The 25,926-nt window shown below is 37.1% G+C and overlaps 1 protein-coding gene across 1 annotated transcript; it reads left to right on the top strand.

Annotated features, from left to right (window-relative positions):
• Window positions 1–337: 337 nt before the first annotated feature.
• On the top strand, window positions 338–11,599 carry LOC129348091 (uncharacterized). The gene is made up of 10 exons (XM_055007497.1): window positions 338–548; window positions 2,587–2,670; window positions 3,385–3,491; window positions 4,399–4,513; window positions 6,376–6,414; window positions 7,170–7,249; window positions 7,326–7,416; window positions 7,503–7,601; window positions 8,439–8,594; window positions 9,780–11,599. Exons 1-10 carry the CDS (start codon window positions 518–520, stop codon window positions 9,914–9,916), a joined length of 939 nt encoding a protein of 312 aa, XP_054863472.1. The 5' UTR covers window positions 338–517; the 3' UTR covers window positions 9,917–11,599.
• The last annotated feature ends 14,327 nt before the right edge of the window (window positions 11,600–25,926 follow it).

Below are 25,926 nucleotides of genomic sequence, written 5' to 3'. Positions count from 1 at the left end.
ACATTACAAAAATAAGACAAAAAACAACACAAATAAGACAAATAATTAATACAAATGAGACACAAAACAACACAAACAAGACAATAAAACCCTCTAACAGTGTGTCTGAAGACATTAAAATGTTGATTTGTTGTATTTAATATATCAGTAAAGTCTATTTTGTCTGTCGTGTCTTCCAGAACTCTTAGTGTTTGAATCCTGAACCCTGTGTTTGTTTTTCTTTCATTTCTGCATAAAGTCTGGAGCTGAGAGATTGAAATGATTCTTACATGATTACAAATTTTAAACCAAACTCATCGCAGCGCAACGAGGAAGAGGAAAGAGCTGCAGGTCGAAGCAGGAAGAGGAGGAAGAAGAAGAACTGAGAGGCGATCAGAAGCAAGAGCGACGGGGAGGAAGATCTAAAAAAAAAAAAAAAAGAGGAACAAAATCCAGAAAATAAAAGAGAAACTCTGCAGCTCAGCGAGGATCTAAAAACCGAGAAGGTAAATCAGAGAGGAGCTGGTCTGAGACGACCATGAGGCTGAAGAGTCGACTCTGTTTCCTGGGTGAGTTCAGACCGACTAAACTAAACACCAAGAACCTCCTCAGATCCTCCTGCTTCTGGATCTGCAGGAACTTTATTTAAGTTCTATCTTCATTCTGTGAATATTTTCAGGTTCCAGGCATTTTAAGTCCATAGAGGACGGTCAGAAATGAAGGAAAAAGTCCACCAAAAATGAATTTTAACTCATTTTAGACCAGTTTTGACTCACTGAGACAACTTTTGAGCAGTTTTGCAAAAACATTTTGCCATTTTTGTGAAAATTTCGAGTCATTTTGGACAATTTTTTTGTATTTCTGGGTTCTTGGTTGGACAGAACAACATATTCCAAAATGCCAGCTTTGGTTTGGATTGATAAACTGTGACAGATTTTTTTTTTTTTTTTTTTACTGTTTTCTCTAACTTTGAGCATCAATATTATGGGATGTATCATAGTTTGAACAGTAAAACTGCAGCAGTTTAATGACATAAAGTCCTAGAAACCATCATTGGTTCCCTGGATGTGTTTGTTAACTGATAATTCACCAAGTTCAAAGGTCTTTAGCATCTTCTTAGAGGGATTCTGCAGATCGAACAGTTTGGTAACTCGTTCCACCACCGGGGAACCACAGACTAGAAGAGTCTAGATATCCACCTCATGCCCAGTTGTGTGGTTGGATCAGGATCAGGCGCCTCTTGCTGGTCGAGTGTAGGCCTGATAGAGAGTTCAGGTAAAGCCAGAAGCTCCATTACCAGAGTAAAAAATATGACTGCATTAGAAAATAGTTGTTCCACATCCAGAAGATGATCCTGGTATCAGGATGGTTTTAAATAGGTCTTCTAACTATTAACAACAAAACATACATTAAAAAGTGCAAAACAAATAGAAAAAGCAGCATCCAGGTAACAGTTGTGTCTTTAGTGAAGATTGGCATTCAGCCTCAACTTTGAGGGGTTGATCCTGTTTCTCCTCTCTGGTGTGATCTGCTCTTTGAAGACGAAGGTGGAATGAACACTTGGATTCCCACCAGCTCAGTGGGATATGATCTCACTTCCAGCATTGCATCTGCTGATGGATTCCTTCTTGTAGTGTCACAAGTTGCTCGTTCTCCAGAGAACCTCCAGACAGCAGATGCTTGTGGTTGCTCTTGTTGGTGTTCTGCTGTAGAGGAGTTGACTGGCTGGATCTTCTGTCTGAAGAGCTTCACCAACCGCTCTACTGTCATTGCAGGCCAGCTTTTTGGATCTTGGGGCAAGAAGGGTGGTTTCTGATAGAACAGTGTTTTATTCAATTCTATGGAATTTTTTTTTGTAAGTCTCTGGAGACGGCTTTTAGAGCCGGTTCGTTCACGACCGACACCAAAAATGTGTGTAAAAATGCTCCTTTCATTGTCTAGAACTTGTTCTGACCAACCACCTATCACACATGCTGATATGAACCTGGAAAGTTTACCCACAATGACCTTTTTAAAGTTTTCTCTGGTCAATTATCAGAAAACAGAAACACATCCAGGGAACCAATGATTGTTTCTAGAACTCTATGTCATTAAACTGCTGCAGTTTTACTGTTCAAACTACGATACATCCCATAATACTGATGCTCAAAGTTAGACAAAAGAGTAATAAAAAGTCCATCACTTTCTCAAATCAAATCAAAACTGGCATCTTACTTAATGTTGCCATCATGTCTGAGCCTCATCACTTCATCAGTCATAAATCTGGACCCTCCTCTATGAACTTCAAGGATCTGCAACTCTGAAAATATTCCTAGTCTGAAGGTAAAACTTTGCTTTATTAAAAAAAAAAACCTGTAGATTAAAAAGAACAGCTGATTCTGAGGAGGTCAGAATATATTTGACCATCAGGAAGCTGAAAATCTGCTGAATATTTCACATTTTATCTCTCTGATAAATGAGTTAATTTAGGTGATTTTTTATGGATAACTTCAACCTGCTGGTGATTCAGATGTTTACATATGTTTTCTGTCTGTTCAGTCGTTGTGTTTCTCTGCTAACAACAGTTTGGAATCTCAGTGTGAACTTCAGTTTTTCTCTGTGTCTCAGTTCTGGTGATTTCTTCTGTGTCGAGAGGAGAAAACCAAACTACAGTTTCTCCACCAGGTGGCGACGAGAAAGCGGAGAATGAAGGTATGGTGGACTCAGAATCTCTACAAAACCTGCATCTGTAAACTGCTGCTCACATCTGTTCACATCTGTATATTTACCTCACTCTATTTATGCTGATTTTACAGGTAAACGTGTGTATAAGTAAAAAAAAATAGATTTTCCTTGTGAGATTTAAAATGGAAAATGTTGATATACTACGGGGACCAGACCTATCCTATCTTATACTACCATCTACAATACTACACTACACTATCATCTACTATACTATACTATACTGTACTGTACCGTACCGTACCATACTATACTGTACTGTACTGTACTGTACTGTACTGTACTGTACTGTACGTTACTATACTATACTATACTATACTATACTATACTATACTATACTATACTATACTATACTATACTATACTATACTATACTATACTATACTATACTATACTATACTATACTATACTATACTATACTATACCATTACACTACATTATACTACACTATACTGTGATGATCTCTACTCTTTTGTCAGAATAGTCATTTTATCCTGTATTATACTGCGTCGTAGCGTTCTATCATGTAGTATTCTTATTTCTCGTTCTCTAACACTTTGAACTACTCCATCCTCCACCCACTGGTCAGATGTTTTTATTTCCTGTCCTTCTTCTGTGTTCTGGAGTCTGTTTTCTAACTTCCTGTCCTGAAACTCATCAGTCTGATTCTGTTTCACGTCTTCAGCTTCCTCCACTCCTACGGTTCCACAGTCTCTGAATGACACCAGACATGACGCTAACAGCTCCACAGCGACCAATCAGAGCCCAGCATTGGTGGAGACGGTTTCCACGGTAACACAGTCCACTGACTTACAGTTCCTTTGTACCTGCAGCAGGTTAAAACAGTCACTAAACCAATGATTCTCTTTTATATTATTCACCATTTTCACTAAACTCATCTGGAGCACGTTGAAAAATCTGAACTTGTCCAGTAAATTATGAAAAGATTGGACTGTGTGTGCCAAGACGCCGGAAAAATTAACTAGCTAACAGGCTAACCTGCTACTGGGCTGTTTATAGAGCAGCTGTTGACGGTTAAATCATTTATAATTACTAAGAAACTCATTTAGCTACATTTACACATTCTACAAAAAAGTAAACAATTAAGTGAAAAAATAAGAAATACATTTTTAAAAAAAGGTGGAAATCTGTCAGGAGAGGTGATAAAAAATATGATGTAAAAAATTGTAGAATATTAGAACATAATAAAGAATATTTTTTTATTTTATTTGTCTGTAGTTTAACAAAGTGTCAATAAATGCATCATAATTAGTAAATATCACAGAAAAAAGTGTTAATTTACATGTTAAATGTAAGAAAATAGGCAGGAAAAATATTATTTTAAAGATATATATGATCTTATTTTTAAAAATTGTTAATTCAACATTTCTTAAACCCATTTTTGAGAAATTAAAGATAATGTAATTATACAATAAATAACAAAATTAGTAATTTACATGTTGACTTAAAAAAAATCAAAAATCTATGTTTTTATGAAAAGCTATTTCTTTTCTTTAGTTCTTTTACAATGTATGACCATAAAACCACACTTTTACTGTATTTAAATCAGCTAAAAACATTATTTTGCTATTTTTTTAGTATTTTTACAGCTTTTAAATGTTAAACTATTGTACTGTTATATAATGTTTGTTTTCTGACACTTTGCTGTTTTTTTTGTTGTAATTTTTCTCTTTTACAGCCTGTAGTAGGAACGCCGGGTAATGAAACGACAACTGAAGGTTCGTCACAGTCTTCAGCCTCCGTTCACGTGACGACGGTTTCTATGACGACGGATCTCACCTCACCCGAAGCCAGTAGGTTACCTAGGTTACCGTCTCCAACTCACAGTTTGTCTTCCTGCATGTCAAACCACAGCTGTGACTACGGCGTTCTATAAATGTCAGCAGACAAACACGACTGGAGCTTCAGCGAGACACAAAAAGAACCGCAACACAACACTTAACCTGAAAACAACAACGTTTAACCTGAAACAACAAACTAACACCCAACACTCCATTAGTCACTCAGATATTAAACATGATAAAGAACTGTCTGGAAATGGATCAATTTTTAGAAGTAGTTTAAAATTTTATTGCATTATATTTTATTTATTGATTTTATTACATTTATTAGATTTATTACTTATATGTATTATCATTGCCATTTTTATTATTATTATTATTTATGATACTATTTCCTTATTCTAATTATTCTAATTATTAACAATAATAACATTAACAATAATAAATATCAATGACTTTTATATAAAGTTTTAAATATGATCCAAAATAAAGTCTGTTGTTGTAATTCATCATAATAATAATTATTAGTATTATTATTATTTCTGACACTACTTTACTTTATTTTGTTATTATGAATAATATATAATATTAAATTATAATAAGAATTACCTCACTCTAATTATATTATTATTATTATTATTATTATTATCCATCCATCCATTATCTATACACCACTTAATCCTCACTAGGCTCATGGGGGGGCTGGAGTCTATCCCAGCTGACTCAGGTGAAGGCAGGGGACACCCTAGACAGGTCACCAGTCTGTCACAGGGCTACATACAGAGACAAACAATCACTCTCACATTCACACCTACGGGCAATTTAGAATGATCAATTAACCTCAGCATATTTTTGGACTGTGGGAGGAAGCCGGAGTACCCGGAGAAAACCCACGCATGCACAGGGAGAACATGCAAACTCCATGCAGAAAGATCCCGGGAAAGCTGGGACGCGAACCAGGGATCTTCTAGCTGCAAGGTGAAAGTGCTAACCACTACGCCACTGTGCAGCCCCTGTTATTATTATATTAATATTATTATTATTATTATTATTATTATTATTATTATTATTATTATTATTATTATTATTATTATTATTATTTATACTATGAAATTATAATTATAGTAATAATTATACAATTATAATAATAATTATTTTTATTATTAGTAGTAGTATTAGTAGTATTATGAGGTGTATTATTGTGATTATTTTCATAATAATAATAATAATAATAATAATAATATTAACAACAACAACAACAATAATAATGATAATATTAATAACTATAATAACTATTATCATTGCCATTATTATTATTATTATTATTATTGTTAGAAGGAATACTAATAATATCAATGATTTTTATATAAAGTTATAGGTATAAATTCATATCACACTTGATATTGATTGATATGTTGCAGTTAGAATCATAAGTATTTTGACATGTTTTATCATTATTATTTAGATTTGCTGAATGTTGAATATACAAGATTATTAAATTATATTGTGCATACAATGTTTTATGCACTAAAATTGGGAAACAAATGTATTTGAAATATCAAAAATATCTGTATTTTATGTGTTTTCAGTTATTTTTCTGTATTTTTTGTTGTCTGAGCTGCTGGAATATTCCTTATTATATTATCATATTCATTATTAATTTGCCAAATTAGACTCAGATGTCTGTATTATTATTATATTACATCAATAATATTACAATATTACATATTAGAATCATGCTACTACATCAAAGATTATTATATAATATATTCATATTTATTACAAATTAACATTATGTATTACATATTCAGATTTTCCTAGTTTCTTGTATTAGTTTAATGTGAATGAATGAATCTACTGTTTGTTTGTTTCAGCAACACCTAGTGAGGAGGAAGATGGAAATACTTCCTGGGGTGAGAATGTTTCTGTTAATTTTAATTAATTTCATTAAGATTAGAAATATTCCATATTTTACTCACTGTCCAACTAAAAAAAAAGACTAAATAAAACAATACAAAGTTAGATACTTTTACTCCTCCAGAAATTATTGTGTATAAATCCTGCTTTCGTGTAAAAATATATAAAAATCTGCCATTTTTTCCGTTTTATTTTACCAAAGACTGTTAGATTTAAGCTGAATACTGTGAATATATTTCTAAAATTTGATATAGTTTGGGGCAAAATACTGTGCAATTTTTGAGATTTTTGGTAGAAATACACAAGTTTTCTCATCAAATGTTGAACTAACGTGCTTTCATTAGTGTGTAATATATATTCTACTATACTGTTCTATTATGTACTATGCTATACTATGTTATGCTATACTATACTGTACTATACTACGTTATACTATACTATTACTTTACTAGATTTCACTATACTACACTATACTACACCACACTACATTACACTATACTATACTGTTATGTACTATGATATACTATATTGTACTATACTATATTTTACTATACTTTACTATACTATACTGTACTATACTGTACTATACTATACTTAAGTGGAAGAAAACTTCAGAAAATGACAGGAATATAGAATATTATAAATTAATGACATGATAAAAATATAAATAAAACGAGGCAGTAAAGTATTTATTTCCCTTTAAATCTGTCCCAGTGTGTTTTAAAATGTTGGATGAAATGTGTGTTTTCAGGCTATGTGTTCCTGGTGATGATCGTCCTGGTCATCATCGTTCTGTGTGTCATCCTCTACTTCCTCCGCAGAGCCTCCAGGGTGAGAATCTGAACCACAATAACGTCTTAGTGTGTTAAAGTACAGACTCCTGAACTGTTTTTATTTATCTGTCCAGACGTATTCCTTCGACCTGCATCGTCCCGGTCCGGTGGATCACCCGAACCTGCCCATCGGCACCTTTGAGCCGGTTTACCTGGACGACCTGGGTGTGTTTCTGTGGATGGAACCGGACTTCAGCTACAGTAAAGCCGTCCGAGTCCTTCCTCATGTGTTTCTGTGTGTTTTATCTCAGAGCGACCGACTCCCAAAGAAAACACGATGACCGAAGAAGCTCCTCCGGCTGCCAACGGAACCAGTCTGACGGAGGAAAAGTCCTCGAGTGGACACAACGGTAGGAAAATTACCTGGGGGACAGGTGTTACACTGAAACATGACCTCAGGAAGCATCAAACTATCACCAGCAGGACTCGGTTCCACGTGTTCCTGTCATGTTTTATTTCATCAGGAGTCATTCTGGACACATTTTAGGTCCTTTAGGTGAAACTTCAGGTCAGTCTGGACAAATTTTAGACCACTGTGGAAAGATTCTTGTTATTTTGGATCATTTTTAGTAAATCTGGACAAATTTTGAGTCAATTTGTACAAATATCAAATAATTTTGGACACATTTCAAGTAATTCTGCACAAATTTTGAGTGATTCTGAACAAATTTAAGTCACTTTAGACCAATATTGGGCCATTCTTGGACAAATTTAGTGATTATTCACCAATTTGGGATCATTTTATATAAGTTTGTGAAAGTGTTTTTTCATTTTGGACACATTTTAAATCATTTTAGGCAAATTTTAAGCTATTTAGGACTAATTAAGAATAATTTTGAAAAGGTTTCATGTAATTTTGGATAGTTTTTTTCATTTTGGATGAGTCTTATGGATTTTGGACAATTTTGAGTCATTTCGGAGAAGTTATTATTTTGATCTAGTTTCAAGTCATTTTAGACACATTTTGAGTCAGTTAAGTCCTTTAGGTGAAACTTCAGGTCAATTTGGACAAATTTTAGGCCGCTGACAAAATAAATCAGGTTTTGGATTTTATAGGTGCAGACACCACAAGAATTAAACATTAGAATAAAACAGTCAAACATGGACTCAGAATAACTAAAATGTTGTAAAACTACAAGTGAATTAACTAAAATATCCCCCTACATGTCGTCTCTTGTTGTGAGCAGCTGCTCAGGAACATCTGGATGTCAATGGTTTGGAGACATCACCCACCAGTAACACCAGTGAATCGCCAGACGCTGACCCAGTGCAGCCCCTGGACAGTCCCAGTCTGATGTTCGGTGATGCTGAAGAGCAGCAGAACGAGAACAACAACAATCCCTGTAAGAGCATTTAGACACACTGACTAAATATTTAGCCCTCATCTGAACTAATTCATTGGATTTTCTATTTTCTGAACATTTCAGAGTTTATTTTTCACTGCTAAAATAAGTGGAGGCTACATGTTCTGCTAACTGTTTGGCTTTAAAGTCAAATTTAGTACACAACTCTGTAGAAAATGATAAAATGCAACCTAACTGTATAAAACTGAACAATAACTTAGCCTTTTTTGGGAGGTCAATACCAATATATGACTACTAGCATGCATGCTAACACTCAGCTTCTCACTGAAAAAAAACATTTTCGTTGCTGATTTCTATTCTGTATTATTTGCCAGTATGTAAATTAGTGCTTTAAGTTTTCTAGCAACCCAATTTATGCATTCGGGAGTATTTAATTTTTTTATTTCTGTTTCACTGACACCTCTCAGCATGTTAACATGACTGTTTAGCCTAGCTTAGCACAGGCAGAATGGAGGGAAGCTGGTAGCTAATTAAAAGGATAAAAATGAATTTAAAATGTCAGATTAAAAGCATCCAAAGCAAATGTCATGCTAAGCCAACTGTAGTAATATGAAAGATATTTTAGCATTTTGAGGATGTCAATACCAGTACACAGCTGCTAGCGTGCATGCTAACACTTAAATTAAGAATTAAAATATTGGCTACAAAAACTAATTTCCATGATAGATTTTTATTATTTTGAGGTAAATTAGCACCTTTTGGTTGTCTAACAGTACAATTTGTGCATTTATGAGCATTTATTTCTCTGTGTTAAATTGACATCTCTTAACATTGAGACAGAGAGAAAGAAATGACTCAATATTGGTCCAAAATGACTCATTTGTGTCAATTTCTCAATATATTTTCAAAAGAGGTTAAAATTTATCCAAAACGAGTTAAAATTTGTCCCAAATTAGTCAAAATTTGTCCACAATAACTTTAAATGTGTCCAAACTAATTCAAAATTACTGGAAACCTGACCAAAAGTAGTTAAAATATTTTCACAACAAGATAAAATTGGTCCAAAATGAATTAAAATTCAGAAAAAAACTAAATATTGTCCAAAATGACTCTAAATGTGCAAAATAGCTCTAAATGGCATATGATACAAGAGATTACTGTATTTCAGTGATGTTTTGGGCCGATTTAAATCTAAAATGTCCTCTGTCCCTCTGTGCTGCCCAGCGGTTTGTTCCAACGAGCCTTTCGTGGAGATAAACCTGGATGAACCGGCCTGGTGTGATCAGCTGCTCACCTCCCCTCAACCTCCGTCATCCGTCCTCCTGTTCTCTCCTTTCTCCTTCTCCTCATCCTCTTCTTAGCATCTCACTGGATCTGTCTTCTTCATGTCAAACTAAACATTCAGATTAGGAGGTTGCTTTGATCCACTAATCTTCTTGTATTCCACTTTTTACACCAACACACCTCAAAACGCGACATTCACCCAAACCACGTCCAGCAGCAGTCAGTACATCCCTGTACAACATCATTCATCCAAAAAGAGCTAAAACCTGTCCAACGTGACTTCAGATTTGTCCAACAAGACTAAAAACTCCAAAATAAGTGACAAAAATTGTGAAATGGTGGTCCAAAATGATCAGAGGCTTTGCAAATGTTAAGTATTTGTCATATTAACTCAAAAGTTGTGTAATAGGACCGAAAATTAGTCCAAACTGCTTTAAAATTCATTTAAAACGTCTTGATATTTGCTTCAAACCGACTAAATAATTTGTCCAAAACGAGTTAAAATTTGTCCAAAATGACTCTAAATGTGCAAAATAGCTCAAAATATGCCCAAAATGAACTAAGAATTATTCAATGTGATTCAAAATTTGTCCAAAATGACTAAAAATTTGTCCAGAATGTCTCAAAATTTGTCCAGAATGACCAATTAATTGCTAAAATTTGTAAAAAAAAAGGTGTCTGAAATGACTCCATAACCTTCCAAAATGACTAATTTGTGTTAAATTTCTCAAAACATGTTCAAAATGAGTCAAAATTTGTCCTAAAATAGTCCTAAATTGTCCACATTAACTGTAAATATGTCTAAAGTAACTAAAAATTACTGGAAATCCGAACAAAATTACCTAAAATATTTTCAAAACGAGATAAAATTGGTCAAAAATGAATTAAAATTCAGTCATAACTTAAAAATTGTCCAAAATGGCTCTAAATGTGAAAAAGAGCTCAAAATATACCCAAAATGGACAAATAATGACCCCAAATGAATCAATATTGGTCCAAAATTAGTCAAAGTCTTTGCAAAATTACTCAAAATTTGACCAAAATAACCCATTAATTGCTAAAACTAGTAAAAAAGGACTTCATAACTGTCCAAAATGACTCATTTGTGTTAAACTTCTCAAAATATTTTCAAAAGAGGTTAAAATAAAGATTCCAGAGAATCTCAGTAATTAAAGTTAGACTCACTGAGTTCCTGCTGTGGATCCTGAATTTAATATAAAATAAACCTAAACTGGTAGTTTGTAATCTGACATCAGAGAGATTACTAGTTCTACTGTTAGAAGTAATCTGATTACTGTCATGTGTTAGAGTAGATTACACTGCGCTGTACTCAAACTGTGGTTAGTTTCTGTAAATACTGTTTCTGTTTGACATTTTGACATTTTCTGTTTGTGATGGTGGATGTTTCTGAGTGTATCAGAAGATGAAATGTGTTGACTTTAATTTGTAGTGACAATTATTTTCTAATTTTTTCTTTTTGATTAAAAAAAAACCCCAAAAAACTGACTAGAATTACAAAAATTTACATTTTCATGCAACATTTGGCTTCATTTAGGAAACCCCAAACTGACATAATAATAATAATAATAATAATAATAATAATAATAATAATAATAATAATAATAATAATAATAATAATAATAATGACCTGCTGGTTCAGTGTTAAATGGTTGATATTAAAGTGTTTTCTCTGCAGTTTGTATTTTTGTGTTGTTATAAATATGAATTTGGTGTTAAAATAAAACTAAACTTGGCTGATTCTTGTATTTGTACGTTCTTCTCCCTTATTATAAATATTATAATCCTCTAATTAACATCTTCAATAATAGATCTGACTGAGTTTCCACACCTGGAATCTGTTTCCACACAGTCTGACTGTGTTTCTTTACATCCTGTCCGGTTTCCTGATGAAGCTGCAGTGTTCAGAATATGTAGATTTTCTCCACTAGGTGGCGCTAAAGATGCATCAAACAGAACAGGCTTGACAGGCTGTCCAACATGACCCAAAAACTCTCTAAAACAAGTTAAAATGTGTCTGAAATGACTCCATCACTGTCCAAAATGACTAATTAGTGTTAAATTTGTCAAAAATATGTACAAAACAAGTTAAAATTTGTCCCAAATTAGTCAAAATGAGTCCACAGCAACTCAAAATTATTGAAAACTCCATTAAATTTACTTCAAATATTTTCAAAATTAATGGTCAAAATGAATTAAAATTGACTCAAAATAAGTTAAAAATGGTCCTAAATGATTCTAAATGTGCAAAATAGTTCAAAATATGCCCAAACTGAACTAAGAATTTTCCAAAATTACTCAAGAATGTAGACGGTAGAAAAAAAATCATGTTTTACTTGAACATGCGACTAATGATACGACTGATTTACCCTCTAAATGTGTTCATTTACTAGATTACTGATACTGATGCTCTGAACATGTGTTTAAAAAGAAATAGAGGCTGGTCTACGGGGTGAAAAACAAACAAATTAGTGTCATTTTATAGCTTTTAACTGTTTTGTTCAATACAGTTAAACATGGAAACATGGAATCTGGTCTCAGATCAGCTGCTGGGTCGTGTTCTGGAGCAAAAACTCAGCAGAGTCTCAGTTTGGAGGTTTGATAAGAAATAAATCAGACTTATCTGAAGCGGGTTCATCAGAGGGAGGAAGCAGGAGAACCAGAAAACTGTTCTGGACCAGATCAGTCTGGACCAGGACCTTCATCCGGCCGGTTCCGGACCAGGGCCTTCATCCGGCCGGTTCCGGACCAGGGCCTTCATCCGGCCGGTTCCGGACCAGGGCCGTCATCCGGCCGGTTCCGGACCAGGGCCGTCATGCTGCCGGTTCCGGACCAGGGCCTTCATCCGGCCGGTTCCGGACCAGGGCCTTCATGCGGCCGGTTCCGGACCAGGGCCTTCATGCGGCCGGTTCCGGACCAGGGCCTTCATCCGGCCGGTTCCGGACCAGGGCCTTCATGCGGCCGGTTCCGGACCAGGGCCTTCATGCGGCCGGTTCCGGACCAGGGCCTTCATCCGGCCGGTTCCGGACCAGGGCCTTCATGCGGCCGGTTCCGGACCAGGGCCTTCATCCGGCCGGTTCCGGACCAGGGCCTTCATCCGGCCGGTTCCGGACCAGGGCCTTCATGCGGCCGGTTCCGGACCAGGGCCTTCATCCGGCCGGTTCCGGACCAGGGCCTTCATGCAGCCGGTTCCGGACCAGGGCCTTGATCCAGCCGGTTCCGGACCAGGGCCTTGATCCAGCTGACTCCAGCTCCTCTCTAACAGACAGTTGAAGCTGGATTGTTCCTTCCAGGTGAGTCTCTTTCATCAGGTAGAAGGCACTTCCTGTGATGTGTCTTCAGCTCTGAGAAGGTTCCAGCTGAACCTCATCAGTCTGCAGCACCTGAAGCTGCACCTCCACTGTCTTCATTGGGTCACAGCGCCCCCTGCTGCTGTGGAGGATCACTGAATGCTTTAACTTCCAGTTTGTCAGACCGTTTCTTGGAAAACTCACACACAATAACACACACAGTACCACACACAATACCACACACGGAAACACACACTGTTGCATGTGAGAGAATCTCCTGAAAAGCAGGACAGATATTCAGAAGAAAAGAGGAGAAAGAAGGAATCCTATCAGCCCATCCAGGCTCAGGGAGATGATTTTCCTCAACCTGCACTGTTTAAATACTGAGTTTGGTTCTGTTTCTGTTCTGTGGGTTTGTGTGCAAAGTTCTGTTCATTTGTTTTTTGTGCAACAAAAGTTTGATTAAAACAGTAAAAGTAAGAATGCCTGTTTTTGTAACAGAACAAATGCACAAAATGAGGCAGTTATGAGGCTTCTCATAAAAAGACTGAATGCACAAAGGGTTTATCAACACACAAATCATTCATATTTCCCAGGAAAGGCTAACATCTGAGGCTTCAAATAATAATAAAATAAATAAATAAATAAATAAATAAAGAAGCAGCTGTCTGCAGGAAAGGTGAAGGAAGAGAATAATACAGCTGTTTGTGCAGAGTGTTCACCATGTTCAGGACTTTACTGCTGCACAGTTTGTTAATTTTACCTTAAAAAGTCTCAGACTGAAGCTTTATGTCCTAAACTGTAATCAGAGCTGAACTCAGTAAAACACAGTTCAGTGTTTCAGTGGATTTAGTTTTTATTTCTCTCCTCATTTTGTAGGAATAAAGTCACAGACTGAGACTGAACAGTTTTATTGAATCAGACCCAGAAGGGTTCAGATTAAAGTGAATGTGGTTCTTCTGGTTTGATTTTTTTTTCCATTCTCTAGAAGTGTGGTTTTAGTCACATGATCTGTGAGCTGATAGTCTGAGCCTTGCGCTGGAACTATCAGTGAGTATGACTGCTGTTTGTTTGAAGACACTGTGAGCTTCAGTATGGTGTTTTTGGTCTTTATTTTAAGTTTATAAACCGTGCTAGTTAAGCTGCTATGGCTAATTTAGTTTGTTGTGGAGCCTCATTTATGATCTATATGTAAACTTACATCTCTGTTGCTGTGTTTATACTATGCTTACTGTGCTGTGAGTGCATTTTGATGTGAAAACGGTGTGCAGTTCTCATAGTTACCTGATCTAAAACCTGGGAGGATGAGAATGTAAAGAGTGTTTTACAATTTTTATTGATTTGTAATAGGGCTGAAGCAATTCCTTGAGTTTGAATATTCTCAGTAATAAATACAAATAGACTGATCAGTTTTCTTATTTGTGTTCTATCAGCTGCAGTAGCAGCAGTTTAAATGGATCAAACATAAAAACGGGTTTATGGGATTTCTGCATCACCAACTAGATATATGTGGGGGTTCCCATGGCTTTAATTTTAGTAGAATACCCCAGTACTGTACTATATGTGCAGAGTACAGGTGTATTATACTATATATGTACTATACACCTGTACTATACTATATATGTAGAGTACAGGTGTATTGTACTATATATGTAGAGTACAGGTGTACTGTACTATATATGTAGAGTACAGGTGTACTGTACTATATATGTAGAGTACAGGTGTACTGTACTATATATGTAGAGTACAGGTGTACTATACTATATATGTAGAGTACAGGTGTACTGTACTATATATGTAGAGTACAGGTGTACTGTACTATATATGTAGAGTACAGGTGTACTGTACTATATATGTAGAGTACAGGTGTACTGTACTATATATGTAGAGTACAGGTGTACTATACTATATATGTAGAGTACAGGTGTACTGTACTATATATGTAGAGTACAGGTGTACTGTACTATATATGTACTATACACCTGTACTATACTATATATGTAGAGTACAGGTGTATAGTACATATATAGTATAATACACCTGTACTCTACATATATATGTACTATACACCTGTACTATACTATATATGTAGAGTACAGGTGTATTGTACTATATATGTAGAGTACAGGTGTACTGTACTATATGTGTAGAGTACAGGTGTACTGTACTATATGTGTAGAGTACAGGTGTACTGTACTATATGTGTAGAGTACAGGTGTACTGTACTATATATGTAGAGTACAGGTGTACTGTACTATATGTGTAGAGTACAGGTGTACTGTACTATATGTGTAGAGTACAGGTGTACTGTACTATATGTGTAGAGTACAGGTGTACTGTACTATATGTGTAGAGTACAGGTGTACTGTACTATATGTGTAGAGTACAGGTGTACTGTACTATATGTGTAGAGTACAGGTGTACTGTACTATATGTGTAGAGTACAGGTGTACTGTACTATATGTGTAGAGTACAGGTGTACTGTACTATATATGTAGAGTACAGGTGTACTGTACTATATGTGTAGAGTACAGGTGTACTGTACTATATGTGTAGAGTACAGGTGTACTGTACTATATGTGTAGAGTACAGGTGTACTGTACTATATATGTAGAGTACAGGTGTACTGTACTATATATGTAGAGTACAGGTGTACTGTACTATATATGTAGAGTACAGGTGTACTGTACTATATGTGTAGAGTACAGGTGTACTGTACTATATATGTAGAGTACAGGTGTACTGTACTATATATGTAGAGTACAGGTGTACTGTACTATATGTGTAGAGTACAGGTGTACTGTACTATATGTGTAGAGTACAGGTGTACTGTACTATATGTGTAGAGTACAGGTGTACTGTACTATATATGTAGAGTACAGGTGTACTGTACTATATGTGTAGAGTACAGGTGTACTGTACTATATGTGTAGAGTACAGGTGTACTGTACTATATATGTAGAGTACAGGTGTATTGTACTATATATGTAGAGTACAGGTGTACTGTACTATATGTGTAGAGTACAGGTGTACTGTACTATATGTGTATAATACAGTGCAGATGTTGGCCCGTGTTCCACCAGGACGGTTATTTCTGTTGCACAGCTCACTCACTTCTGCTTTTGATTCTGTAATGCCAAGCAGGGAATCCGATTACTCAATTATCTACCAGAATAATCGATAGAATACTCAATTACTAAAATAATGGATAGCTGCAGCTCTACTCTTTAACATGTTGTACATTTTTGTTTGCATTGCAGTTTTACAATATTATAAAAGTCTAAGAAGATTCAGTAAACAGAACTCAACCTGAGCTGAGTCTGCTGGGTCTCTCCTTTTGTGTTCACTGTTTGGAAATATGGTTTTCTGCCAGGACAGAATCCATCTGGAAACTATTCAGTCTGTGTCTTCACCACATTCCATGTCTACAGAAGTTTTATTTCTGGAGATACTGAACCCTGAAAACAGTAAATAATTTACAGGAACTTCTCAGGTGTGAGGAAATGTTAAATTCAGGTGAAATATTTTACAGAATTGAATCCCCCCCATATATAACTCTCAGAATATCTGACAGAACTGAGTTTTGTGAATCTGAGACATTGAATTAACCGAGTTCTGCAGTGACAGTGACTCTCCCTGCTGTGTTTGACTCCTGCAGGTCAGACTCAGGATTTCTATGAGGCCCAGGAGCACAGCAACGTCACGCTGACGTGGATCTTCCCTGCAAACATCGACATGCATCCACAGCAGCTGACTGCACACATATTTCACATGAAAACCTGGAGGTGTATCTACTTGTACGACAGTAGGGGTGAGTGGTATCCAGATGAGCTGTACAGAGGACGACTGCACTGCCATCCACAGCTGTTTCCACCGTGTCCTGACCCACCTGAGCCGCAGTGATGCAGGAAAGTTCCACTTCTCACGATATAAGAGATTATAAAATTAGACGTATGACATCCTAGGAGCTGCAGTGATAACAATAAAGGTTTTCTCCACTAGGTGGCAGTAAAGATGCATCAAATCACCAAACAGCAGCCTCAAACAGAGCAGGCTTGACAGACTGTCAAATCACCCAACTCTAAAACAAGTTAAAATTAGTCTAAAATGACTCCATAACTGTTCAAAATGCCTAATTTGTGTCAAATTTTTCAAAATATGTTCAGAAGAGGTTGCAATATGTCCAAGACAAGTTAAAAATTTGTCCTAAATTTGTCATGTGTCCACAATAACCGTTTCCAAACTAACTCAAAATTACTGGAAACCCGACCAAAATTACTTAAAATATTTTCAAAACAATTTGTAGTTCTAAAATAAGTTAAAATTCACTCATAAGTTAGAATTGTCCAAAATGACACTGCACATCCAAAATACCTTAAAATATGCCCAAAATGAACTAAGAATTATCCAAAATGACTTAAATTTGGAAAAAAAACAAAACAAACCCCAAAATGACCCAATAACTGTCTAAAACAAGTAAAAAAAACATGTCCAAAATGTGCACTCTAAATGTGCAAAATGGCTCAAAATATGCCCAGAATGAACAAGGAATTGTTACGGTTCTCGAGGAGGCTCAGGGTATGAGAAACGACACACTCGAGTATGAGTTGAAGGCTTTTAAAGACAACACAAGAAGGAAATAATATGAACTACAAGACTAACAGAAAGGCGACAAGCGGAAGTGATGTACTGTCACTCTGAATACTGACTAAAGGGAGAGGGGAAAAAAAAAAAAAAAAAAAAAAAAAAAAAAAAAAATAAAGGGAGAGGGGAAACTACACCCTCTAGCGGCCAGACAGTGAAACTACACTAATACTGAACGTTAACTAAGAACAGAAAGACTAACCCACAGAGGGTAAAATCCAGGCAGGAGAGCAAGAGGAACACACTAGAACACTACGAGTAATAACTACAGGAGTAAGTTTACGCCAAGCAGAACACTAAGAACCAAAAGGCTACGCTAAGCAGAGCAGCTTAGCTGATGGGGAACCTGAGTGGGGGAATGGGGAAGTCTTCAGTGGGAGCAGGGCAGACGGTAGTTAGGTAAAGTTGGCAAGATATTCACAGATTGGGACTTCCGGCATCAATAACTCATGAGATATACGTTGTAAAAACATAAACAATGCCTCTTTCAAATCGCTGTAAGCTAGACAATGTGCTACGAGGCCAGTTTTATCAAAAGTCACTGTCTTTCAAGCTGCAGAAATAGCACTGATGTCTATGAGCAGCCGGCTGTGCAACGAGTGAACAGGGACCGTCTGCAAATAGCAAAACCGCTGCAACAGCGAAGAGAGACAAATATTCAATTACTTAACTTTTATACACTGTAGTGTCACCAAATTTACTGCAGCCATCAATTGTCTCCTGCTGGTCATACTACAACTCTTGGTTTGACACTAAATGCAAAATCTGAATTTTAAGGAATTGTTATTGGTAATAAAATTCAATAACTTCACTCTTGTTTACTTTAGTGTCACCAAAATCACTGGAGCCATCAGTTGACTCCTGCTGGTCATACTACAACTCTTGGTTTGATATTAAATAAAAAAATCTGAATTTTAAGGAATTTTTTTCTTATTTTCTTATTATTTTATTAGTAATAAAATTCAATAACTTCCCTCTTATGTACTGCAAAAAGATTACACTCTGTCTAACTCAGTTGGCTCCTGTTGATCATACTGCAACTCTTGGTTTGATATTTAACTATTTTTCATGATTTTAAGTTTTTTTTTTATTGGTAATGAAATTGTTGTTATATATCTCAAATATTTTTTGTTGTAACAGTTAAAAGTGGTCATCCATTTTTTTTTTTTTGGTAGATTGTGTAACATTAACAACCAAAAGTAACTGAATTTTAATGATTTGGGTTGTTTATTGCCATGTGAAGATGTGCACACTATTTAGTGTGCATGCTTGTATGTGAAGTTTAAGGATTATGAGTAAATTAGCTTTGACGGCTCTTCTCTTGATGTATGTGGGGCTATATTTTTAGATCCACAGTGCACCTGTTTGTCCAAATACATGATACTGAATAGTAATGGAACTTGGACTCCTCATCAAAGAGAGGATCAGATAACATCAATATGCCAAACTAAACTGTTTAGACTGTCTCCTCAAGTACTGACGACTGGGAAGAAAGACAGTCAGACGCTTTCTTACGAGGCTGCAGCCTTAACTGATTCATTTAAACCCTAATGTTAAACAGCTAATAATATTTTCCAAGTTAAGGACTGCACGGACAATACTTGGAAGAAAAAACCTGAAGGTATGATCAGCAGGACCCTTTTGATGGTTGGATGGTGTTTATTTTTTCTGCAGTGTTTAAGAGTAAAGTAAGTGAATTTTATTTACTACAAAAATTCCTTAAAATTCAGATTTTTTACTTAATGTCAAACCAAGAGTTGTAGTATGACAATTAGGAGCCAACTGATGGCTCCAGCGAATTTGATGACATTACAGCGTGTAAGAGTGAAGTTATTGAATTGTATTAGTAATAAAATAATAAGAAAATAATAAAAATTCCTTAAAATTCAGATTTTGTATTTAATATCAAACCAAGGGTTGTACTATGACAGTCAGGAGACAACTGATGGCAGCAGCGAGTTTGGTGACACTACAGTACATAAGAGTGAAGTTAATGAATTTTATTACCAATAAAAATTATTTAAAATTCAAATTTTGTACTTAATATCAAACCAAGTGTTGTAGTATGACCAGCAGAAGCCAATTAAAGGCTCCAGTGATTTTGGTGACACTAAAGTAAACAAGAGTGAAGTTATTGAATTTATTACTAATAAAACAATACTAAAATAATGAAAATTTCTTAAAATTCAGATTTTGTATTTAGTGTCAAACCAAGAGTTGTAGTATGACCAGCAGAAGCCAATTGAAGGCTCCAATGATTCTGGTGACGCTACAGTAACCAAGAGGGAAGTTATTGTATTTTATTACTAATAAAATGATTAAAAAAAATTCCTTAAAATTCTGATTTTTTTATTTAGAATCAAACCAAGAGTTGTAGTATGACCAGCAGGAGACAATTGATGGCTGCAGTAAATTTAGTGACACTACAGTGTATAAAAGTTAAGTAATTGAATATTTGTCTCTCTTCGCTGTTGCAGCGGTTTTGCTATTTGCAGACGGTCCCTGTTCACTCGTTGCACAGCCGGCTGCTCATAGACATCAGTGTTATTTCTGCAGCTCGAAAGACAGCGACTTTTGATAAAACTGGCCTCGTAGCACATTGTCTAGCTTACAGCGATTTGAAAGAGGCATTGTTTATGTTTTTACAACGTATATCTCATGAGTTATTGATGCCGGAAGTCCGAATCTATGACTATCTCGCCAACTTTACCTAACTGCAGAAGTTGGCGTGGCGTTGGTGAAGCAGGAGACAGCGGGGGAAGCGTGTGGCGGCCAGAACCAGGTGTAGGATGTAGGAGATCAGACTGATGATCAGCGGCGTCATCTCCTCTGTGAACACAAGAGGTCAACATTAAAAGTGACGCAGAAAATGAACAAAAGTCCGTGTCAGAAGAACAAACCTGCGGGTTGCTGATGAGTGTTGCAGGAAGTTTATTCACTTCCCTTTCTCTCAGTCCTTTATTGTTGCTGCAGGAGATCAATCAGATCGACCAGCAGTCAATAAATGCTTGATTAGATCAGCTCAGTTCAGGGAAACTAGTTTCAGTGCTACCTTCCAGGTTGTTATTCAAGACCGAAGGTAGCATCAAAACCACGACTTCCTCCAGTGAAAAACATACTTCAGCAGACGAGAAACATTTCAAAAATAGATAAAAAGGAAAACATAAGTTAAATAATGAGAGTAAAATAGGTATAAAAACGATTAAAAAAACAAAAAAAAAACAGTTTTTATCTGTAATTTTTTAACTTATGTTCTGGATTTTTCTTGCTTGGGTAAATTATAGATAATATTTAGTAAAACCACAGAAAAGAAAATATTAATTTACACGTTGATGTAAAAAAAAAAAAGCAAAACAAAAACAAAAACCAAAAAATACGTAAATTTAAAAAAAAAATCAGTGTTGTTCTTTTACAACACGTGACCATAGAATGACAGTTTTTTGTGCATTTAAAATATTTATTTTACAAATATTTGCTGTTATTTAAAAGAAACATTAAATATAATTGGACTGAAAAATGGTAAACAATTTTTAAAACTTAACTTTTCTTTGTTTGATAAATGCTGACAATATCCAGTATAATCACACAAAAGAAAACAAAAAAAAACAAGCCAAAACTGTAAATGTCAACATTAAAATCACTATTTTAATAAAGAATTGTTTGTTTTTTCACATTTGACTGTAAAGTTACACCATTTTATCATATTTGTGTCAGTTAATTTTTTACTATTATTTTTCCAGATGTTTCTTGTTATTTTGACACATTTTGAACATTGCAGAAGTCTGCCAGTTAAGTTTTTTTGGCAATTTTACTACCAGATTTTTAGTTTTTTATTCCCTTTTTTTATTTTTTTTATGTTTTTTTTTTAAGCAATTAACAAGTTTTTTTCCCTGTGATTTTACTGGTTATTTTCTGTAATTTAACTAAACAGGGAGAATCAGTAAAACAACAACAAAAACAATGAATTGTTTAAAAATTACAGTTAAAAAATGGAAAATGTTACCGTATGAAGCAGCAGATTTCCTTGTTTCTGTCCCGATGATACAAACACTTCTGTTGGACAATAAAGATCCACAAACTGAAGGGACACAATAACAGTTGTGTGGTTCATGTGGTTCTGATAGCATGTGAAACAACGTCACGCTCAGCAATAAATCACTTCTCTATAGAAGATTCCTCACCTTTGTCCTCATTTTACCGTCTTCCCAGCAGGTTCAGCTCATTTTAACTCCTCAGTCCTCCCAGTTTGTGCTCACCTCCATTCATTTCTGCTCACTTTAGAGTTTATTTGCATTTTCTTGGCTGCACAGAACCTAATTTAAACAGAGTTGGCCAATAATTAACATTTTATTTATGAGATTTTTGTGGTTTTATGTGTGATTTCAAACAAAAGTGAAACTGTAAATTCACGTTGATAGATTCTCGTTTGACCTGATGTGACTCTGAGCTGATGGACGCTCAACCACTTCCTGAAATGACCAAAGCAGAAGCTGGACTGAAACTAGGATGGCCATATTTTGATCACTGAATACCCAAAGTTGTTTAAATCAATCCAACTGGACTTTAAGAAGGTTCCTTGAAGACGTTTCACCTCTCATCCAAGAGGCTTCTTCAGTTCTGGTGGTGGTTGATGTTGCCTCAGCTTATAACCTCTGTGAGGTGTGGTCAGTGTTATTCACATTCCGACGATCATTGCCAAGGCCCACCTGGCTCCTCAATGATGGTCGTTGGGAGCCAGGGAGTGACAAAGGGGGTCGTTGAAATGTGAGTTTCACCGAGCCCTCGTATGCTAATGGTGGTCGTTAGCATGAGCCACCTCACCTGAGTCATTCTGCTGAGTAGTTCTTTTGAGGAGTTTTGAAAGGACCTGATCGTAAAATGGTGAAAGATGATGTTGCAGACCACCCCCCCTGTTCAGAGATGGCTTCTCCACTTTGATATGGATGGCTTCTTTCACGCCTCTCTCAAACCATCTGTCCTCCCTGTCCAAAATCTGAACATTGGTGTTCTGAAATGAGTGTCCCTCTTCCTTGAGGTGAAGGAGGACCACCGAATCCTGTCCTGAGGAACTGGCTCCTCTGTGTTGAGCCATATGCTTGTTAAGTGGCTGTTTGGTTTCCCCTATGTAGAGATCTGAGCATTCCTCGCTGCATCTCAACACAGAAGAGCTCAATTGAGCTCAAGAGCTCAAACAGTTCAATAATACCGTGTCACATCTTAGAAAAGTAACTTGTGGTGTTCCACAAGGTTCCGATTGGGACCTCAGTTATTTATACTTTATGTGAATATTAGTTGAGATTAAAAGAGTTAATCATATCTAAAAAGTCTGTAGTAAACATTTGAGGAGGGCAGCAGACATGCATGTTAAAATCGCCTAAGACACGAATTTTCTCAAACTTGGAAATAAAAAAAGATAAAAGCTCAGAGAATTTGTGAATAAAAATACTGTTCGTCTAAGGTGGTCTGAAGATAATTAAAATCAAAGATGGGCCCTTAAATGAATTACAAAACCAAGATATTCAAAAAAAAGCTGTTGTGTGAGGTGGCACTACATTGAAAATCCTTCTTGTCTATAACAGCAACCCCCTCCCCTGCCTGACAGTGTGGTTGATGTAAATGAAAGAAATTAGGCAGAGTTGCTTCTATCAGTGCACTATGATCTCCCTGTGATAGCCAAGTCTCTGTAATGATAAAAAAAAATCTGAGAAATCAAATCATGACATAAAAAGGATTTGTTGTTAAGTGATCAGATATGGACTCATACAAATACCTGGGTGTTCACCTCAATAATAAACTGGACTGGACACACAATACAGAGGTCCTGTACAAGAAGGGCCAAAGTCGTCTCCACCTGCTGAGGAGACTGAGGTCCTTTGGAGTGTGCAGGACTCTGCTTAGGACATTCTATGACTCTGTGGTAGCGTCTGCTATCTTCTATGCAGTGGTCTGCTGGGGAGCAGGGAGCACTGAAAGGGACAGAAAGAGACTAAACAGACTGGTCAGGAGGGCTGGTTCTGTCCTGGACTGTTCCCTGGACTCCATAGAGGAGGTGGGTGAGAGGAGGATGTTGGCAAAGCTCACATCCATCATGGACAATCCCTCTCACCCACTGCATGACACTGTGGGGTCTTTAAGCAGCTCCTTCAGCAGCAGACTGAGACATCCACCCTGCAAGAAAGAGCGCTATCGCAGGTCCTTCATCCCATCTGCTATAAGACTTTACAACATCAGCATCACTGGCTGATGTTAACATAAACTGGACTATATCATTACCACCCCAAACCATAAAATTTGCACAGACATTCTTGCACTGCACATCTCTGCACTTTTAAACTTTATTCTTATTTTTATTTTTTCTGTTAAAAAATTTTGCCACCCTTGTATATATTGTAAATAAAGCTGCTGTAACAATGTAAATTTCCCCTGGAGTGGGGAGAAATAAAGTACTTTATCTTATCTTATCTTATTTAAAAGGATGAAATTGACAGGAGTATAGTGAGGTGAGGGAGGAGGTATGCTTCAGAGGAATCTGAATCAGATTGGCAGCATTAACACCAGAGGGTTGTGAGGCTGAGGGAGCTGATGAGGGTCTACTGTAGAAGCTGATGGTAGTTATGGGAAGGAGCATGGCAAGTCTGATAGTGAAGGACTGCTTCAAGGGAGGAGGTGACAGGATTGTTAAAGACGGAGGAGAATGGTAGGGGCCCAGAAGCATTATTTGAATTCAAGGGTCTGATGTCTTGGGGGATGAAACTGTTCCAGAACCTCCTCCCAGAGGGGAGCAGGAGAACAGTCCATGGTGGGGGTGTGTGGAGTCTTTGATAATGTTCTGGGTTCTGCTGAGACAGCACTTGTGTCCAACATCCTGGATGGATGGAAGAGAGGTCCCCATGATCTTCTCTGCCATCCTCACCACCCTCTGCAGCGACTTCCTGTCTGAGGCCCTGCAGCTGCCAAACCAGATGGAGATGCAGCTGGTCAGCAGCTCTCTATGGTGCCTCTGTAGAAGGTGGTGAGGATGGGAGGAGACGGCTGTGCTCTCTTCATCTGTTGCAGGAAGTGCAGACGTTGCTGAGCCTGTTTGACCAGAGATGATGTGTTTAATGACCAGTCCAGACTGTCCGTGATGTGCACCCCCAGAAATCTGGTGCTGCTGACCACCTCCACAGCTTTATTGTCAATGATGAGAGGTGAATGACTGGGCTGCTTCCTCCTGAAGTCGATGATCAACTCCTTGGTCTTCTCGATGTTCAGGAGCAGATTGTTCACGCTGCACCAGTCCACCTGCAGCTTCACCTCCTCTCTGTAGGACAGATCGTTATTGTCCCGAATGAGACCCACTACTGTTGTGTCATCCACATACTTAATGATGTGGTTCGAGGAGGATGCAGAGCAGCAGTCATGTGTCAGCAGCGTGAACAGTAGTGGGCTCAGAACACATCCCTGTGGGGATCCGATGGAGACAGATGGATCTGGAGATGGTGTTTCCTACTCTCACTGACTGTGGTCTGTTAGTGAGGAAGTCTAGCAGCCAGTTGCACATGGAGGTGCTGGTATCCAGTGGACTCAGTTTGCTGACCAGCTGCTGGGGGATGATCGTGTTAAATGATGAACTGTAGTCAGTCAGCAGCATTCACATGTAGATGTACCAGGCTCAGATGGAGAGAGATGGCATCCTCTGTGGAGCGGTTCGGCCGGTAAGCAAACTGATACGGGTGGAGTCCAGGAGGCAGTGTGGAGATGATGTGGTCCTTTACCAGCCTCTCAAAGCACTTCCTCATGATGGGTGGAAGTGCCACAGGGCGGTAGTCGTAGGGCAGGTGATGGTGGCAGATTTAAGACAGGATGGACCAACAGTCTGCTCCAGTGAGGTGATAAAGACGTCCGGAAGCACCTGTACCAGCCGGTCGGTTCACTCCCGGAGTACTTGTCCTGGAATGTTGTCAGGACCTGCTGCCTGGAGTACATTCACTTTCCCCAGGGTCTTACAGACCACAGCCAAGCTGAGGTTCAGTGCTGTTTCATCAGGGAGGGGATGGATTTTACTGCAGGGTTGTCGGTAGGGATGCACCGATCCCATCCCTGAATTTGGAAATCTGCCGATACTATTCTGATACCAGATCTCTGTTTGCTTT

This window comes from Amphiprion ocellaris, chromosome 23, assembly GCF_022539595.1.
Source record: "Amphiprion ocellaris isolate individual 3 ecotype Okinawa chromosome 23, ASM2253959v1, whole genome shotgun sequence".
NCBI lineage: Eukaryota > Metazoa > Chordata > Actinopteri > Pomacentridae > Amphiprion > Amphiprion ocellaris.
This window is presented reverse-complemented; position numbering and strand designations above follow the sequence as displayed.

Excerpts from the sequence above, each read along its gene's own strand:
- LOC129348091 (XM_055007497.1), top strand. The coding sequence starts at position 518 with ATGAGGCTGAAGAGTCGACTCTGTTTCCTGG. Across the intron at positions 549-2,586 it reads GAGTCGACTCTGTTTCCTGG|TTCTGGTGATTTCTTCTGTG; the intron begins GTGAGTTCAGAC and ends TCTGTGTCTCAG. Across the intron at positions 2,671-3,384 it reads CGAGAAAGCGGAGAATGAAG|CTTCCTCCACTCCTACGGTT; the intron begins GTATGGTGGACT and ends TCACGTCTTCAG.